Genomic DNA, 20707 nt, shown 5'->3' with positions numbered 1-20707 from the left:
ATCAAACGCTTTCTCGTAATAAATGAAAGCTATACATAAGGGTTGGTTATATTCCGCACATTTCTTTATCACCTGATTGATAGTGTGAATATTGTCTATTGTTGAGTAGGCTTTACAGGATCCTGCATTGTCGTTTGGTTGAGAGAAGTCTAAGGTGTTCCTGATTCTATTTGCGATTACCTTAGTAAATGCTTTGCAGGCAACGGACAGTATGCTGATCGGTCTATAATTTTTCAAATCTTTGGTGTCCCCTTTCTTATGGATTAGGATTATGTTAGCGTTTTTCCAAGATTCCAGTAGGCACGAGGTCATGAGGCATTGCGTATACAGCGTGGCCTGTTTTTTTCGAACAATCTGCCCACCATCTTTCAACAAATCTGGTGTTACCTCATTCTACCCAGCTACCTTCCCCCTTTCCATGGCTCCCAAAGCTTTCTTTACTTCTTCCGGCGTTACCTGTGGGATTTCAAATTTTTCTAGGCTATTCTCTCTTCAATTATCGCCGTGGTTGCCACTGGTACTGTATCGATCTCTATAGAAATCCTCAGCCACTTGAACTATCTCACTCATATTAGTAATGATATTGCCTGCTTTCTCTCTTAAAGCATACATCGGATTGTTGCCTACTCGGGGTTTTCCTTCACTGCATTTAGGCTTCCTCCGTTCTTGAGAGCATGGTCAATTCTATCCATTTATACTTCCTTATGTCAGATGTCTTACGCTCGTTGATTAACTTGAAAGTTTTTCCAGAGCTATTCTAGCTGTAGGGTTAGAGGCTTTCATACATTGGCGTTTCTTGACGAGATTCTGTCTAACGCAGTTACCATCGACATCTATTGCACACTCCTTAATGATGCCCATAAGATAATCGTTCATTGCTTCAACACTAAGGTCCTCTTTCTGAGTTAAAGCCGAATAGCTTTGTAGCTTGATTCCGAATTCCTCTATTTTCCCCCCTTACCGCTAACTAATTGATCGGCTTCTTATGTACCAGCTTCTTCCGTTCCATGCTCTAGGCTAATTCGAGTTCTTACCTTCCTATCGTCACTGCAGTGCACCTTGCCGAGTACATTCACTTCTTGTATGATGCCAGGGTTAGCGCAGAGTATAAAGTCTATTTAATTTATAGTCTCGCCACTCGCGTTCCTCCACGTCTACATTCGGCTATCCCGCTAGCAGAAGAAGGTATTCATTATCCGCATAATATTCTGTTCTGCAAGCTCTACTAATACCTCTCCCCTGCTATTCCTAGAGCCTATGCCATATTCCCCTACTGTCTTGTCTCCAGCCTGTTTCTGGCCTACCCTGGCATTGAAGTCGCCCATCAGTATGGTGTATTTTGTTTTGACTTTACCCATCGCCGATTCCTCGTCTTCATAGAAGCTTTCGACTTCCTGGTCATCGTGGCTGGATGTAGGGGCGTAGACCTGTACGACATCCAATTTTTACCTCTTCAAAAGTTTCATAACAAGACCTGCCACCCTCTTGGTAATGCTATAGGATTCCTGTATGTTACTAGCTATATCATTATTCGTCAGGAATCCGACTCGTAGTTCTCGTATCTGCGCTAAGCCCCGGTAGCAGAGGACGTTCCCGCTCTTTAGCACTGTACATGCTTCTTTTTTCCTCCTAACTTCACTGAGCCCTATTATATCCCAATTACTGCCCTCTAATTTCTCCAATTGCACTAATAGACTCGCCTCACTAGATAATGTTCTAGCGTTAAACTTTGCCAGGTTCTCATTCCAATGGCGGCCTGTTCGGCACGTATAGGAAGTGTTTAACGCCTTCTTCATCTGCGCTGCCGGTCCGCCCGCCACTGCACTATCCTCGGGGTCGCCCTCGTGTGGGGAGTTCTTAACGCTTGCTTCACCTCCGCCGCTAGTCGGCCCGGCAATGCACTATCTTCGGGATCATTCCACATTTGGGTAGTGCCTAACGCCTGCTTCATCTCCTCTGCGGGTCGGCCCGGTATTGCACAAACTTCGGGATTGGCCCACGTATGGGAGTCCTTAACGCCTGCTTCATCTCCGCTGCGGGTCGGCCTGGCATTGCACTATCCTCGGAATCAGCCCACATATGGGGAGTGCTTCATGCGTGCTGCACTCCGCCGCGGGTCGGCCCGGCATTGCACGTATCTTCGCGATCGACCCACGTGTGGGGAGCGCTTAACGCCTGCTTCACCTCCGCCGCGGGTGGGCCCGGCATCGCGCCATCCTTGGGATCGGCCCACGTATTGGGAGTGCCTCCTTCATTTTTCGCTTACGACACGAAAATTTCCTTGATCGGTAGTGGTATACAGCTTCGCGGTAATAACAAGCGTATTATTTTGCTTCTGCTTCGAACTTTGAATTGATGTGGTTAGTTTTGTTCCGTGTGTTCTCACTGCCCGATGTGATGAAAAATGTCCATATTAATAAAAAAATAGGCGTTCATTGATGCATTACGTTCTTACTTGTTAAATCGCAGATAAAGGTCCTCTACTCTGCACAATCAAGGCTCCCAACCGCTACCCCGCATACCAAAAGCATGATGTCGTCACGCAGTCTTTTCCGTACGCTACGATTTGCGACTACGTCATCGTCGACATCGCGCAGTCACCGGATGGCAGCTATAACTGTAAGTCGTGAAGAAAAATGCAACACTTCGCCAGTGATAGGCTCACCATGTCGGTTGGTCATGCCAGCGAAATGACCAAGGTTATAGTGATCATCTTTGTAATTAAACTGCAGATTGTGCACATTACATGAACCTGCTGTCATGCGGACAAGTGTAGTATTCGCCACGTGCATTTTGTGAGGTTGATACATGCGAGCTAGGAATAGCAAAAGCTGGTGCACTTTCGCTTTCACCGTGTCAACGTTAACTAAAGTGGGGAAACTGGCCACTTCGTATACAGGCTGTTTTTTATAACTGCACCAACTTTTTTAAATATTGCCTATCAAGTACTGTATAAAGAATTGTACTATGGCATAGAGGACCATTCTAATACTTGATTTACATTACTCGATGCGGCTGCGAATAATCCTACAAGGAATCAAAATGTTTAATTGAACAATTGAATTCCGCTGATAAAGGTTTTTAATTAGTTACATTATGTCACATATTTTAATCTGCGAGTTACAGCAACTGAGTTCGCACGGCGTATCCACTTGGAACAAATTCTCTGCACAGCACCAGTTCCAATACATCCGACGAAATGCAGTTGCCCTCCAGTTTATTCTTTAATATCTCGCTGTTTTCTTCACTGAAGCACAAAAGTAACTGGAAAACCAAAGCATTTCGACATTAACTTTGAAAATTATCATCTCGGAAGTATGTGCAGAGTGGCGCGTAAAGGATTCGGACACAAGAAAAAACGCTAGCATAGAGAAGACGCAAACTTGCAACAGTTTTATTTCTGAAAGAGCGCGACCTTTTTATACGCTTGCTACAACACTGCGCATGGGCCGAGAAACATCTTTACCCTCGTGTACCTCTACTCAAAAGAAGCTATCTTTTTTGCTTGCAATGCAACTGACGCCTGACTGATGCACCTATTTCGTAATTTATAAATGTTATGTTTCGCCATTATCAAGCGAGTCATTTCATTTTTTGCTTCTTGTTATTATTGCGCACTGGTCGGACCTAGCTTTGCATCTGCAATCTCTGCAGCGAATGGCTAACCAGCCACCTGTCTTATTTTTAACTTGATTCGCGCGCTCCCGCAGCCTCTCATTATTGCAGCGACCTGATTGTCCTACGGAAGAGCGTTTACATAATAGCGGTATACGGGAGACTATTGCACGTTACATAATTTGTGCGATGTTGAGCGTTGCGCAATTTCGTTTCTACTTCTTTCTGCGCCCGTCATTTTGCATAACTTTTTCAACTTATACGTAGCAGAGAACAACTGTTTTACGTCAACTCGTTAGGCCGCCTTTAAATTGTGCGATACCCTATGAATATAGGGGATTACCGTAATCTATCTTTTTTCTCTGTGTGATTTACGCGTAGCATTACTGGTCGCCCTTATGGCATTGAGAAGCTTTTCGGCTACGGAAATTAACGCCTGTCTGAGAGACGAGTGCATTCCGGGCTCAAACTGGGATTCATTAATTGGGAGCATGATTTTTGGAATGCATTCTCGAGACAGATTTACAATTGCATTCCTAATTAGTTTCCAATGTACGCAGTCAAAGGCAAAGATGGTTTAGTTAGCTTCTGCCTCCTAGCTCCAACTGAAATGATCATCGTTGTAAATGAACCTTATGGCTATTAGCGGGATGCTTTCGTTGCTGGGTAATTCGTGCGTCATTTGCAGAGGCTTCAGACATTTTTCTGCGATGAACAAAACTTCTGCGACTTCTAGGTTAAAATCGGATGGGTTGCATTCTAAAAGAAAGAAATCACTATCGACATATTAAACCCCTTTGCACACCGTTGTTGTTAGTACTTGGTGGCCAGTGTTCTATTGAGGTGCAGTAACAATAGATTGCTCACTAAAGTTGCAATACATCACCCTATGCAGACGCCCGTCTTTTGTAATATGGGCCTGCCGTCCCAATTAATGAACATCGATGAAAGGTAAAATTTAGGAAGCTATAAAAAATTCCCACAGGCAAGTGTGGTCTCGGATTGAAAGATCATCACTCCGAATTCGTCAATAGCTCTTTCTATGCAGAGAAGTTCATCGTGAGGTAATGAGAAGTAAAGATGGGTAATGTCGATTAAAAACGCTTTGACACTCTTTTCTGCATGCGAGCTTACAAAATGTAAAACGTCATACGAATTCTTCGCTAGAAATGAGTCATTTACAAGTAGGAGTTTTAGTTAACAACTTTTTGCGTTTTCACGTTAAGAAAACAGATTTGGATGATCGCTATTACCTTTTCTATACTTTTCCGGAGTCTAGAAAAATTCGGTCGCCTGAATATCTCCTTTGCCTCGCATTTCAATTTCTGCAAGAGTATGCCCTCATGGCGATTAAACAATTTAGATACAGCCTGTCTGGCTTTATTGCAAAACGTGCTGGATTTCAAAACTGCGACCCGTCCTTTATGAGCAACTCTGTACATACTTATGGTATACCAACAGGATCAAATATATACCTTAGTGCAAAATCTCGGAATTGGTACGGTTCAGACAATTCGTTCCAAGTGATTGCACCATGCCAACTTGGCAGCTCTAATTCGTTAGTTGAAATATGCGGCGTCAAGCTATTATTTAAAAAATAATTTGTGTAATAACGTTCACTATTCACTTGAACATTTTGATTTCTCGCAAAACTAATGACCGCCTCATCGGGTAATTTGATCAAACATTAGAATTGTGCTATCTGCTATACGAATTCTCTAAAAAGTTCGGTGCAGCTAAAGAAGAAGAAAAAACACCTAGTACATAAATTACCGGCGAAAAAACTCTGCCTTCAGCCACTTATTGGTACTAGTTCATCTTCGGAGCTCTTGGTTCTGCATGGTCTTCGCCCGTTCACCCTCTGGGACCACGACAATGAATAGAGGACAAGTAGTGATGAAAACGTGGCCCGTGCTATAAATGTCAAATCGTAAAAGTCGCAGAACACTTGTTAGTTTTATCTATGAGCGCCACTCTTTCCATGGAGACCTTTCCTCTAGGCGGGCCGACTTTGCGCAGACCGTAACGAAGATATTATTAGGATGCTATCGAAAGCCACCGCGAGAAAGACGATGAAGTCTTTGGGCTCTCGACACAAGCGAATGCCTGCCTGGCGGCGTGGTAGTGTAAATATAGCGTAGATAGTCTTATTTATCTGTCTGTCCACATCTAAAATTTTTGCGGAGGTTTGCGAACCCCGTCCTCGCCGCGGAGATCCGTAGGGGTCGATACATCGAGCTTCTCACCATGGCTCCATTTGAAGAGACAGAATCAGCCATGGCTGCAGCTCGTGAAACTGCTCTAATCGAGAAGATTACCCACTTGGTGTGTTCTCAGGCCTGGATGAAGACGATGTTGACGAATGGATCAAGCTCTATGAACGCGCGCCAATGCTAGTAACAGCGGGGGCCAACGATGACGCTTCCCAATGTCATATTCTATTTCAGTGGCAACCCAAGCGTGTGGCTCCAAACTCATGAAAAAGCGTTAACCAGCAGGGACATTTTTAAAGAAAAGCTGCGACAACTCTCTGGCGACCTCAACGGGCGCAAGTGTGCCGCGAGAAAGGCGCCTGCGACTCGTGCCCGGACACCTACGGAGGCGTGCGTTTCACACGTGCAGAACGCCTTGGCTCTTTGCTGCAAAGCTGATGACAAGATGCCTGACACATATAAAGTCGATTATACTGAAAGAAATCTTGGACGAAGCTTTCAATTTGCTACTTTTCTGCGACATCACAATTACATACCGTCACTATGAACAAGCTAAGAGCTGCCGTATCGCGCACCATATCACGCGACCGCACAATACTACTACTACGTCAACTCCTGAGGATCGACCCCGTCAGCCAGTCACCTGTGACAACGTAACCCACTTTGTTCGCCGCGAGCTTGAGGCAACCTATTCGCCATCCTTCTTCACAACGCCTTCCGATACTCCAGCAACCACGATTGCGATAATCGAGGCCTTTGTGCGATGGGCATTTGAGATCATGGCTGAGAAATCCATGTTTTCGTCGTAACAACACACTCTTTCTCCAAGTTGTTGCCGCCCTCCCCATCTCCGGCAGTCTTTTTCCAACACTTTTCTGAGCGTGTCCCAATGGCATACCACCGATGACAAACCCATCTGCTTTTACTGCTGTCGCATCGGCCTCGCCGCTCTTCACTCCAGCAACTGAAGGCTCCAACGAACTCAGACATACGCCGGCGTTTATTCCCGTACTTTTGGACCTACTACTGCCTATGCCACTCGCCATGAACCCACTGCCTCTGATGCCCCAGTTCCGAACCTTCGCTACAGCCGATCACCTTCACCTCGACACCATCAGTCTCGTTTGCCGCAACCCCATAGCTTCTCATCGCCATCAATTGCCGCCCGCACCCTGCCGAAAAACTGGGCACTGTAGCTTCTGGAGGTGCAGCTGTGGTGTCGATCCAGCTCCCAAATCATCTGTTGACGTTACCTGCGAAAACAATGGTCTCCAAACCACGCCGTTAAGGTGGTTGCACAGCTAAGCTGTACACGACATCTAGAACGAGTATCCATTACGACGTAGCTAGAAATTATTCACGTGGCGACATTGAAGTTTACTTTGCCAAATTATTAGCCTAACACTTCTGGACGACCTGCGACTTGGTTGGCGCCGCTACGTCGTGCACCTAGAAAGAGTGGACCAGAGACGAGAGAAATTCGCCGGGCCTCGTATGCACGCTGCTCTTGAGGAGTTGTGTCCTTACGTGGCTTTCCCATATCCATGTCAACACACTAAATTAACTGCTAGGCGGGATGTTCTTTTACGTATGAAATTATAGTTACGTCACTTCTTACTACAGTCAAGCTGCCGTCGTCGCGGCAACTTGCGCAACGGTAATCTTTATCGGGAACGTATGAGACGAGCGCTATGTGCTTCACATTACACGTAGGCGCAGCATCACCTTATAATACTCACCACCTTACAATAACAGCATACTGAAACGTATGCTGTTCTGTATGTTGTGCGCGTGATTCCAAAAAAATGTATGAATTGTTCGCTTCGCTTTGCTGAGTACTTGTAGCCTCTGCCTTACGGATGGTATGGTCAAAAGCACCTGGATGAATGATCCATAGATGATGATGGTTTTCTGTCCACGTTACGCCACGACGAAATCCTGGGGTCCTCGATGTAGACACCTTTGCTCTAAAAAAAAAAACTTCCTTGACACTAATGTTGACGGCTTTGCGATTAATCATAAAGCTCACCCCAGCTTTGACACGTGTCGACCGCGTTGCGAATGGTGGTACTGTCCCTATGGTGGGAATGTGTGCGTGACGGATCAGCATCGCCTGCCGCTCTACTCCCGACCTCTTCACCGTAATTGCTCAATGACCCGAGGAAAAATTTCGCCACTTCGGCTGCGCTGCCTTTTGGTAGAGCTTTAGTTTCAGCAAAGCGGGTGAGATAGTTCGTCGGCACGACGATCCACGTATTCCCGGATGCTGACATAAGAAACGGCCCCAACAAATCCATCCCGATTTGCTGGAATGGTCGGCGAGGAGGTTCGATCGGCTGTAGTAATCCTGCTGGCCTTGTTGGTGGTGTCTTGCGTCGCTGACAGTCTCGGTATGTCTTGACGTACCGGGCGACGTCGGCGGTCAGACGCGGCCAGTAATACATTTCCTGTATTCTCGACAGCGTCCGGCAGAATCTGAGGTGCCCAGTGGTTTTATCGTCGTGTAGGGCGTGCAGTATTTCTGGACGCAGCGCTGACGGTAAAACAAGAAGGTAGCTGGCGCGGACTGGTGACAAGTTCTTCTTCACAAGCAGGTTGTTTTGTAGCGTGAACGAAGACAACCCGCACCTAAATGCCCTAGGGACAACGGCGGTCTTACCTTTTAGATACTCGACGAGGCCTTTTAGCTCCGGGTGTGCTCGTTGCTCTTTAGTGAAGTCTTCAGCGCTTATTATCCCAAGGAAGGCGTCGTGGTCCTCATCGTCTTGCGATGACGGATCGATGGGAGCGCGTGATAAGCAGTCGGCGTCGGAGTGTTTTCTTCCGGACTTGTATATTACGGTGACATCATATTCTTGTAGTCTGAGGCTCCATCGCGCCAGCCGTCCTGAAGGGTCCTTTAAGTTAGCTAGCCAACACAACGCGTGATGGTCGCTGACGACTTTGAATGGCCTGCCATAGAGTAAGGGCGGAATTAAGCTGTAGCCCAAATGATGGCGAGGCATTCCTTTTTAGTCGTAGAATAATTGCTTTCCGCTTTTGACAGCGACCGGCTAGCATACGATATCACCCGTTCAAGTCCTTCTTTCCTCTGCACTAGCACGGCACCGAGGCCGAGGCTACTGGCGTCAGTGAGGATTTCGGTATCGGCGTCCTCGTCGAAGTGTGCAAGTACCGGCGGCGACTGCATGCGTCGTTTGAGTTCTTAAAATGCTTCGGCCTGCGGCGTTTCCCACTTCGACTTGACATCACATTGGGTTAGATGTGTTAGCGGCTCCGCGATGCGTCAAAAGTCCTTGACAAAGCGCCTATAGTAGGCACACATGCCAAGGAATCGTCGCACTGCCTTCTTGTCGGTTGGCTGCGGAAAATTTGTGGATGGCAGCTGTGTTGTGTGGGTCGGGGTGTACTCCTGATTTGCTGATGACGTGGCCTAGGAACAAAACCTCGTCGTAAGCGAAGCGGCACTTTTCCGGCTTCAGAGTGAGCCTTGATGACTTGATGGCCTCTAACACAGTTGGCAGCCGCCTAAGGTGATCGCCGAAATTTCCGGCGAACACAACAACGTCATCCAGGTAAACAAGGCACGTCTGCCACTTCAGTCCGGCTAACACCGTGTCCATGACGCGCTGAAACGTTGCAGGCGCCGAGCAAAGTCCGAATGGCATGACCTCGAACTCATAGAGGCCGTCTGGCGTGATGAAGGCAGTCTTTTTGCGATCTCTTTCGTCGACCTCTATTTGCCAGTACCCAGACTTGAGGTCCATCGATGAGAAGTATTTAGCGTTGCAGAGCCGATCCAATGCGTCTTCTATCCGTGGAAGGGGGTACAACACATCCTTCTTCGTCATCTTGTTCAGTCGACGATAATCGACGCAGAAGCGTAGGGTTCAGTCTTTTTTTCTTCACCAGGACTACAGGAGAGGCCTACGAACTTTTCGACGACTGGATGATATCGTCGCGAAGCATTTCGCCGACTTGTTGCCTAATAGCTTCACGTTATCGCGTCGAAGCTCGGTAAGGGCTCTGGCAGAGTGCTCGAGCGCACTCTTCGATTATGCGATGCTTTGCAATTGGTGTTAGTCGAATCCTCGATGACGTCGAAAAGCAGTCTTTGTATCGTCGGAGAAGACTTCTGATCTGTTGCTGCTTACTCATAGGAAGACTCGGATTCACATCGAAGTCTGGTTCGGGGACAATGACCATCGGGGTAGATGCGGCAGAATCCGAGAGGACAAAGGCATTACTGGTGTCTACAATTTCCTGGATGTATGCGATTGTCGTGCCCTTGTTGATGTGCTTGAACTCTTGGCTGAAGTTGGTTAGCATAACTTCCACATGCCCTCCGTGGAGTCGACCGATCCCTCTTGCGACGCAAATTTCACGGTCGAGCAGTAGATGTTGGTCGCCTTCGATGACGCCTTCTACGTCAACGGGTGTTCCGGTGCCGACGGAAATAATAATGCTGGAGCGCGGCGGGATGCTTACTTGATCTTCGAGCACACTCAAGGCGTGCTGACAACGACAGCTCTCCGGCGGTATCGCTTGATCTTGCGACAGCGTTATCGATTTCGACTTCAGGTCGATGACTGCGCCATGTTGATTCAGGAAGTCCATGCCGAGAATGACGTCTCGTGAACACTGTTGGAGGACAACGAAGGTGACAGGGTAAGTCCGTTCATGAATGGTTATTCTTGCAGTGCAGACTCCAGTCGGCGTGATGAGGTGTACTCCAGTGCTCCGAATTTGAGGGCCTTCCCACGCGGCCTTAACTTTCCTCAACTGGGCGGCGATGAGTCCACTCATGACGGAGTAATCGGCTCCTGTGTCTACTAAGGCGGTGACTGCGTGGCTGTCGAGAAGCACGTCGAGGTCGGTGGTCCTTTGTCTTGCGTTACAGTTAGGTCTTGGCGTCGGATCACGGCTGCGTCGCGATGATCTGTGACTGGTACGTGGCGTCGTCATTAGGCTGTCTTTTGTCGTCGTACTCATTGCTTCCGCACTTCGTCGGGACGGCGGCGTGTCGTTATGTCGTCGAGGCAGTCTATTCGGCGCCTTCGTCGGCGGCGGAGGATCTTCGTCAGCTCGACGAACAGCAACCGCACCTCCATCAGTTGCTGCTTTTAGTTTTCCGGATATGGGCTGACGGACCGGCCCTGGGCTGGGCCAGTGTATGGTCGGCGCTGCGGCGACAGGTAGCTGCCTGGTGACGGCAGACGGGAAGGTCGTCGAGGGCTCCACTGAGTGGCGGCGATGTAGTCGGCGATATCGTGAGGTCATTCGCCAATCTATGGCCGCGGCGCGTTAACGGCGAAACCTAGCAGTCCCAACTCCCGGTATGATCATCGGCGTTACACATGGCCGGCTTCTCCGTAGTAGAAGGAAAGCGGGCGATGGTCGGGGGCGCGCCAAGCGTCAGTCTTCCTGGGAATGCCGCGTGGGTTGATAGGTTGGCATGTTGGCGGCGGGGGTGGTGGTGGACGACGGAACTGTGTCGTCACTGAGCCCGGCCGTGGGCGCGGAGGGGGAACGTGACGACGGGGTACAGTGGCGTATGTCATCGCTTGCGGCTGAGGCTGCGGCGATTCAGGGGCTACTCCGAGTTGTTGTTGGAGCTCCTCACGCACGGCGTCGGCAATCGAAGTCACTTGAGGCTGTGATGAAGGGAACAGCTTCCGTAGCTCCTCCCGCACGACCGCTCGGATAGTCTCGCGCAGGTCGTCGGTGGCCAGTGACTGAACTCCCGCGTAGCTTGTCGAGTTCGGGCGGCGGTTGAATTGCCAGTTTCGCATCTCGAGTGTTTGCTCGATGCTGGTGGCCTCGCGAAGAAACTCGTCGACGGTCTTTGGTGGGCTTCGTACCATTCCAGCAAAAAGTTCCTCCACACCACGCATGAGTCGGCGGATTTCTTCTCCTCGGGCATTTCAGGGTCGGCGTGGCGAAATACACGGCTCATTTCTTCCGTAAAGATGGCAAGGTTCTCGTTTAGTAGCTGCACTCGGGCGTCCAGCATAGCTTCGGCCCTTTCCTTGCGCACGACGCTTGTAAAGGTGCGCAGGAAGCCGCAACGGAACAGGTCTCACGTTGTCAAGGTCGACTCCCTGTTCTCAAACCACGTTCTGGCGGCGTCTTCTAAGGCGAAGGAGACATGCCGCAGCTTGTCGTCGGCGTCCCAGTTGTTGAACTTCGCAATTCGTTCGTAGGTCTCCAGCCTTGATTCCGGGTCTTCCGTCGCTGCTCCATGAAAGGTCGTTGGGTCACGAGGTTGTTGTAGGATAACGGGAGACGCTGGGGCAGCCATTGGGGTTGTCTTGACCACGATCTTCTTTGTCGTCTCAGGTAGAAGTCCGTGCTCTGGGGGCGGTCCTTGCAGTCTGCGGCTAGCGCGCTGGTCTTGGGCGATGTTGGTTTTGTCCTCGGGCTTCGGCTTGGATCGTGGCTTTGCGGGTGCGTTTGGTACATGAACGCACAAGCACCTCCACCAGATGTCACGTGGTGGTGACTTCAAAAACACAGTGGCAATACTGTGAAAGACAAAACTAACTTTTATTGGGCGAACCTGCGCGCACAAAAACAGGCTAGACTTACAGCACAACGACAGCGGCGAACATGGTCGGCGATCGTCGAGAATCGGATCAGCGGGTCAAGCGCGTCGGCTTTTATACAGCAGTCGTCGAACGTTCCAGACTAATCGTTGGGACCTCCGTGCTTTCCACAAAGTTCTACATCATTCGCGACCGGCGTTGAAATCAGATAATAAGGTTCGCGACAACAGACAGCGGATAGAAGCATCGGTAACTTTCCGGAAACTTCGGATACATGCAGGCGCGTCCCGCGCTGTGTGATAACATTTGTTAGGTGGCGAAACGTGCCCGCCCAATAAAGATAAGTACACGTGTCAATACGTGGTATATATGGGACTTATTTCATTGTCTGAAATGTCCGGATGGAGCCATGTTTCCGTCAAGATGATAATGTCAGAACCTGCATCGTTTAGGAAAGAAGAGACTTGATAGAGCTTGCGCACAAGGCTTCGAAAATTAGTAAATAATATTGATAGTGAAGGTAGGATCCGAGGTTCTGGTGCCTGCTGACAGTCATGAGTGCGAGTGCTATGCTTCAGCTATCTGCTCAGCTGCGCTACTGTGCTAGTGACGCCGTCGTACATATAGGTTGTGTTATCTATGAACATTCTGTCGATGCTAGCTTGAAATACTTTTTTCTAGCCTTTGCGAATTCGATCAGTTCTCTTTTTCCTTGTCATATAGCTGGGGAGACGTATTCTCAAATCGAAAACCCAGAGCCCTTAAGCCTTCGCGCCGCTGATGAGATGCGTTCTTTATCCTTATAAAACGTCAACTTCGCTATGATGGGTCTCTTTTTGTTATCGGCACGCTTGCCTAACCTATGCACCATTTCGAAGTGCGTGCCAGATAGGCTTAGGTCAAGTTTTTCAGGACAGAAATCATCAATTCTCTGCTCGGACGCAGCCCAGTCACATTTTTCGTCGTTAAGTATGTTAAAAATCGCAGGTTTTAGCGTCGCGTTCTATCCTCAGTGTCATAGCATCCTGAAGAAAGTGTGGTCAGTCGACAAGATACACCGCAAAGGATATCAGCACCTGCTGTTGTAACAGCGGAGCTTCCGGATGCGGGAGTATCGAACAGCGCGGAGATCTTGTCGTTCAGCAGCTTGATGTCACCATCAGCGGCATCTTGTTTTAGTTTCGAAATTTTCAGTTCAGCGAGTAGTGTTACCAGCTCGTTTTCTAGCTTTTGAAAAATTGTTTATAGCTGCCGTATTACTGGCTTTGACACTAGTTAGTCCAGAAAGCAGGTCTGAGTGCGCTACTTCTAATTTCTTAATAGCCTCTAGTGCAGCAGCAAGAGCTTCTTCTTGAGCCTTAGTCATTGCTCCAGGATTTGTGTTATCAGTGTCAGCATCAGTGTTATTGCAGACACGGCATCGCACATTTGACACGCAAGAGTCAAAAAATGTTTCATCACATCATTCAGGTCTCGTGGGCACGACACCACCAACAAGCAATTATTACTGGATTTAGCGCAAGCAACACCTTTCCGGTAACTAACCTGAAAAGGCAACGGACGTAAGCCTGCCATTCTCGAAGTGGTGCCGTGCCCAAGTGAAGCGGCTGCTAGCTGACGATTATGAAGGGAGCCGGTTGCGTCCACCGTAGTCGTGCTGAATCCATGCTGCCAGATGAGCTGGCTGGCTGTATCCAAGCTTAGCGTCCTGCTCAACCATGGTGGCCGTGCTTGAAGCGAATCATCTGCATGAAGCCACGTTTCTGTCATAATAGTAATGGGTGGATCGTGCTGCATTAGAGTAATTCCAATAACTCAGTTTTATTTTTGATACTGCGGGCATTCACGTTTAACAGGCATCAGCCATCGCAATAAAAGAAAGACGGCAGTCTGCTTTTCTCTCTCGACTGCCGCAAATTGAACCGGGTAGCAAAGAAAGACGTATGCCCATTACCGCCTATCGATGATTCTCTCGATAGGTTGAGGCATGTTTGCTACTTGTCGTCGATGCACCTAAAAATGGCTATTAGCTAATCGACGTTGGCGAGAGATACAGAGAAAAGACTGCTTTGCTAATGCCTGACGGGCTTCTGAAATTCATTTCCTTGCTTTTGGTTTGTACTCAGCTCCAGCAACTTTTCAGCAACTCATGGATACGCTACTGTCAGACCTGAAGTGAAGTGGAAGTCATGTTTCCTGTACGTCGACGACGTCATACTTTCTTCGGAAACGTGCCTTGAAGACCTCAGGCGGTTGCAGGCCGTTTTACAGACGATACAGTCCACCGGCGTAACACTCAAAGCAGAAAAATGTCACTTTTAGGTGGCGTGAGCCATCAAGGAACCCACTCTGACTCCGAGATCATCACGGCACTCACTCAATTCTCAGCGCCGACAGGCAAGATGGTTGTGGGGTATTTCCTAGGTTTCTGAGTAGATTTCAAAATATCTATTGCAATTTTTTTGCATATAGCTTCGCGTTAACACGGCTTACTTTAAAAGACGTTGCCTTCATATAGGGAGAAGAGCAAATAGCGTTTAATGATCTCCGAAAGCACCTGCAAATACCTCCTCTACTAGCTCTCACTTTGACGAGGACGCTCCTGCCCTAATTCATACAGATGCTAGCAACGTCGGCCTAGGCGCTGTGCTCGTGCAATGGTGAGACTCAGCTAAGAGAGTCATAGCATACGTAAGCAGGACGCTCTCATGTGCGGAGTCTAATTACTCAACCGCAGAAAAGGAATATCTTGTGGTGGTATGTGCAGTTATGAAGTTTCGCCCATATCTCTATAGCCACTCGATCAGCGTTTTCAGCGACCATCACTGACTTTGCTGGCTGATGAACCCGAAGGATCCACCTGGTCGACGAGAAGGATGGAGCCTAAGGTTTCAAGAATTCTATATGAAAGTGGTGTGGAAGTCTGGACGACAACACTCCGCCGCCAACTGCTTTTAAATGTCACCAATCGAGCATGAAGTCGCAGAAGATGACGACGAAACGGCTTTTATACGAGTTCTAAGCACGGCCACCATTGCTCGACAGCAGCGAGAAGACTGTGAGCTGAATCCGCTTATGGATATTTTAGAAGGCAGAATCACAAGCGCGCCCAACACATTCCCAGGAAGCTTACCATCATTCTGGTTTCCTTAATAATGTTCTCTACTAGAACTACTTCCTTTGATGCGAAAGCAGCCGCCTGCTTGTCATCCCGACTATCTGTCGTGAGGTGTTACAAGCCTGCCAGAACGAACGGCATCGGTCCACCTCGGCTACACGCGAGCATGCGCCCGCGTCAAAGAGAAATATTACTAGCCAAAGATTGCCGTCTTTGTGAAACATTACGTGCGCACGTGCCTCAATTGTCAACGAAGCAAACCACCACATGTGAAAGCAGCTGGGCTGTTATATCGAGTCCAAGTGCCCACGACGCCATTTGCCCAAATCGGCATGCACCTTCTTAGACCATTCCCGACTCCCAATACTGGAAAAACGGGTCATTGTTGCCACCAATTAACCTGACACGCCACGCTGAAACCAAAACCCTTCCAAGTGGCACCAAGTCGAAGCAGCTCGATTCCACAGTGAAAACGTGGTTTTGCGACAGGGTCGGTCAACGGTGATTATAACGGATAGAGGGACTGCATTTGCCGGTACACTCCTAAAGACAGTGCTTAGCCTCAGCGGCACGGCTCATCGAAAGTCTGTAGCCTATCAACCTTAAAGAAACTGCTTAGCAAAACGCTTGAACAAGTCTACCGGGATCATGCTATGTACGTAGACAGTAACAAAAAATTGGGCGGACACACATCCGTGCACGAAAAGAACCGCAGAAAAGCCGCAGAAAAGAACACGAAAGACACGATTTAGTCACCTTCCTGGCCTTTAAGTGTCGACGATGCTCGATGCGATGTCACCACATGGCTACGGTGATACAGCCACGGACGCTGAAACTTTCACTCGACCGGCTGAAAAGCGACATAGCTTGCGCACGTCAGAATCACCCGGAAACAGGACTCGGCGTTGACAGCCGAAAACACCAATACGTCACCTATCAGCCAGGCGAGAAAGTATGTCTTTGAAGTCCCATCCGCTGGCGAGGACTTTCAGAAAAGCTACTCGCGAGGTACTTTATTTCGTATAATGTTGTACGACGCCTCAGTGACGTGAACTGCGAGGTTATCCCTGGCGTCTACCAGAAGTCGTGAACATTGTGCGCATGAAGCCCTATTGCTCGGAATGAAGTGAAGTGCCCGCACCTCGTCCCAAACGACATGTTCCTGCCGTTGGCTGGTCATCGGGACGATGCTCTCTCTGAAGGGAGAAAATGGCACATCCAATATACGGCACGCAGATTAAGACGAAGCTATCGGGCATTGGAGAAGAGAAGACGAGGTCAATGGCTATTGGATTTGCAGTTTGCCTAATTAATGTGTCCTGCTCTGTATTCCCGGTATTTGCTGTCTATGCATAGTGACAATGTACTGCAGCGTTAGCGAGGTGGCACTTCAGGCGTGCTAGAGGAGCGCGCGTGCTTACTGCACGAGTACACAATATATCGAAGCACGCCATCTTCATTGGGCTGTTTACCTCATTTTCGTGTGATACTTCGCTCTGGTGGAATCCACAATAACGCAGAACGCGACAAAGTGGCAGTTTCTGCAGCCGAGGCCTCTGACAGACACTACTTTTTCTTTGTATTACGGTGGAAGCCGCGTTCGGGGTGGAAGAACAGGAGTACTCCAATATAATTCTCCTATATCTTGCTTGGCTACAAGAAGCTTGGGCTCGCAGGGCTATGTTAGTGCGGCGAACAAGCTGTGTGAAATCCAAAGAAGGCCTAGTGAGAAGGCCTCTACCAGAGCAAAATTTTTGCTCGTGTTTGCAGTTACCCGCAAGTCTATCGTCCCCGACGGAAGCGGGAATTGTACGTTCGGTTGCGTACTCCAGGGTAGCGTATCGTACTGCTGCCGAGTTGTAGCGACGCCTGTTTATCGAAGCTCGACCGACGTTACTATTGGGTAGCGTGGTGTTGTCGGCGGGCTGCAGGCATGCGGTAGACAATGCCAACCAGGCATGTACGAGACGATTTCTAGTGCGAAACTTGCACACTTCATTAAAAGGTCGGTGAAAGATGAGAATAGAATGAAGTGTCAAAAAGTACATTTCGGAGTCCCTTAAATAGGCTCTCTATAATCGTGGGAGGGATCTTGCTCCCGTTGACGTCACGTGACAGGCACAGAGTCTGGTGGATGGGCATCCTGCCTCCGGTTATACCAAGCCTCAGTTCGGTAGACGTTTTTCCTTTCTTCTAGGCGACGTTGGTTCGCGGAACGGGCGTCCCGCCACCGTAGATACCAAGCCTGCAGCAAGGAATGAATGTCCCGAATCCGGTTATACCAAGCCTGCAGCAAGAAAAGGATATGAAGCCTGCGGTTATACCAAGCCTCAGGTCATGAAATTGTAGACGCTTATCCTTCTCTTTTGAACGTTGCTGGTTCGCGAATATTCTCCTGTAGAGCTTGATATTTCGAGGAAAGGGTCCCCCTCAAGTCGCACACACACAAAACGGGCCTGTAAAAACTGGGGGGCTTCCGCCAGACCTGCATACATTCGTGGCAACCAAGGCGAATTAGGTAGTCACAAATCGTTTCGATGAGGTTATGGTGGGCGAGAGCACCTTTTGCACGGGGCGCTAGACGCCAACCGTAACAGCATCTCCAGCGGTCCCGACGCATAAGGGCCAGCAGACGCTGCGCGAGAGATCGGCCCTTCATTGTCAGAATTCCCCTCGGAGGTGACGAACCCTTGGCTCGTAGCTGGTAGATTTCTAAGAGTCGTTCATCAGTCCTCGTGGCGCTCTGGTGACTTCTCTCCTTGGTCTGCTCCGGTGAAAATGGACTTGCAAACAGGTCTCGCAACTTATCGTCTCCTGCGTGGGCAAGCAATCACCCCAGAACAGTGCCGCACCCACCACCACAAAGCAGCGAGCACAAGGCCACCCTCCTCCAACATACACCCGGCTTTAAAGAAAAAAAGAAAAGCCGCTACTCCTTTCCCATTCCTTTCGCGCGTCCTCCCCCCACCCCCTGAACACTAAAAACAACCATTTCTTGAAAGTGTTAAGATGTGGTCATTAAAATCAGCTAACAATCGATTACAACTTCGCGAAAAAAAAAACGTATGAACGAACGTAAAAATGCCATGGAAACCCGGGTGAGCATGAGGCTTTTGTTACTCTATGGGCAACGACTCAGACAGTCGGCATTGCCGTTAAGCTAACCCTTCTTTTAGCGAATATGGAAGATGTACTGCTGAAAATCCAAGCTCCAGCGCGAAAGACGACCGTTTTTCGTAGACATGGACTGCAGCCATGTGAAGGGACAGAGATCAGTCTCTATGGTGAACCTTGAACCAGCGATATAGCAAGCTAGCTTCTCCACCGCCCATACTAGGCAGGCGCGTTCTTTTTCTGACGCACTGTATGCTTCCTCACCAACTGAAAGCTTTCTACTGGCGTACAGTACAGGGTGTCCGATCTCGTCATCTCTCTTTTGATAGAGCACCACCCCCATACCTCTGTCACTGGCATCACACTGAAGAATGAAAGGCTTAGAGTAGTCGGGTGCGTTCAACACTGGCTGACTCGTTAATGCTTTCTTCAGCATACTAAAAGTCTTTTCTTTTGCGTCATCTCACTTTACTGTTTGTGGTTCTGTTTTTCTGAGAGCAACCGTCAAAGAACTCGTAATCTCGGAATACCGCGGGATATATCTTTGGTAATAACCCGTCATGCCAAGAAATGATCTGATGTCCCGCTTGGATCGTGGTTGCGGGAAGTCGTCTGTTGCGGTCAGTTTAACCTCGGAAGGCCGACGATGGCCTTGCACTATTACATGACGTAGGTAAGCTACCTCCGCGCGCCCTAATTGGCATTTGAGAGCCTTGACAGTTAAGGTGGCCTCTCGTAGACGACACAATATGGTTCGCATGTGGTGTATATGGTCCGCCCTTGATGAAGAAAAGATTGCTATGTCATCGAGATACGGAAGTTCAAAGTCCTCCATTCCTCGTAGCACCTGGTCGATAAGGATAGAGGAGCAATAGGGAGCATTCGTTAATCAAAAGTTCAGGACTTTCGGCCGAAAGGTTCCCATCGGGGAAATAAACGACGCAAGCCTGCTTGCCCTCTCCCTCAACGGAACCTGCCAGTACACTCTGACTAAATCGAGCGTAGAGATGAAATTAGCACTGCTCACTTTTTCAAGTTTTTCCTCGATATGCGGTATTGGATAAGTCTGGTCCTTCGTGATTAAATTGAGCCTGCGGTAATCGATACATGATCGCGGCTCCTATCCTGGTACCTCAACCAAGATAAGAGGCGAGGTATAATCACTTTCTCCTGGCTCGATTACACCTAGCTCTAACATCTTATTTATTTCAGCGGCCATGACTTCACGCTGACGAGGTGAAACGCGATAAGCTTTCGAACGAACTGGGTCCGATGAGGTTAACTCGATGTCATGAACGATCGCAGTGGTCCTGCCAGGGGTGTCTGAAAATATGTCTTTAAATTCAAGAACGATTTCTCTCAGTTCGGCCTTTTGATTGGGATTAAACTCCGCCAGCTCTACTAGCTTGTCAATGGTCTCGTGAATGTCTTTTACCTCCGTTACTGATGTTAACTGCGGAAAGTAGACAGGCATCTCCTGAGGTTGGTTAAAGGACAAGATTACGATGGCCTCCCTCTGCCGGTAGGGTATAGGTAGACTGGTATGGTACTCTTGTGGTGTCCTTCGTCTTTCCGGGACCGTGATTACGTAGATGGTTTCAGATAATTTTTGAATTATGTCAACCGGTCCTTCCCATTGAACCTCTAATTTGTTTTTCAATGAGGGTTTCAAGATCATTACCTTTTCCCCAACTTAAAAGCGTCGCGTCCTAGCCGTCCTGCCATAGTAATGCTTAGCATTGATTCGGGCCTTACGCATTTTCTGCTCAGCAATCATTGTCGCAGGCCTTACGTTTACTTACTTTCTCGTGCATTCTGCTTCGCGAGACATTTCAGGCTCCTGCGCTTGCCTGATCTATTCATTAGCTAGGGTACTTTCCGTATTATCCCCTACAGGGCTGTCCTCTTTGGTACTCGTTGACGAAACCACTGTCAAACCTGTTTCCTCCACCACTGGACACTCGTACACTGCCCTGGGCGCGAGATCCCTTGCTTTGGAACGAGTTAGAGCTTGCACTATTCCTTCACTAAACCGGATTCCCCTGCGTCGCAGCTAATCCTCAGTTTTCTTAGAAAACAAATATGGATATTCTGGCGGGAGA

At 48.7% G+C, this 20707-nt stretch overlaps 1 protein-coding gene across 1 annotated transcript in view; it reads left to right on the top strand.

Moving 5' to 3' along the window:
• The window catches only part of LOC142578451 (uncharacterized), a 56852-nt gene that overhangs the window by 3969 nt on the left and 32176 nt on the right, over positions 1–20707 (top strand). The window contains exon 2 of the mRNA XM_075687832.1: positions 2470–2619. Within this exon, the coding sequence (XP_075543947.1) occupies positions 2470–2619 (150 nt within the window). The remainder of the gene's footprint in view (positions 1–2469; positions 2620–20707) is intronic.

The sequence above is a fragment of the Dermacentor variabilis genome, chromosome 4 (assembly GCF_050947875.1).
Source record: "Dermacentor variabilis isolate Ectoservices chromosome 4, ASM5094787v1, whole genome shotgun sequence".
NCBI classification, from domain to species: domain Eukaryota; kingdom Metazoa; phylum Arthropoda; class Arachnida; order Ixodida; family Ixodidae; genus Dermacentor; species Dermacentor variabilis.
The sequence above is the reverse complement of the archived record's forward strand: the minus strand, read 5'-3'. Positions and strand labels throughout refer to the sequence as shown.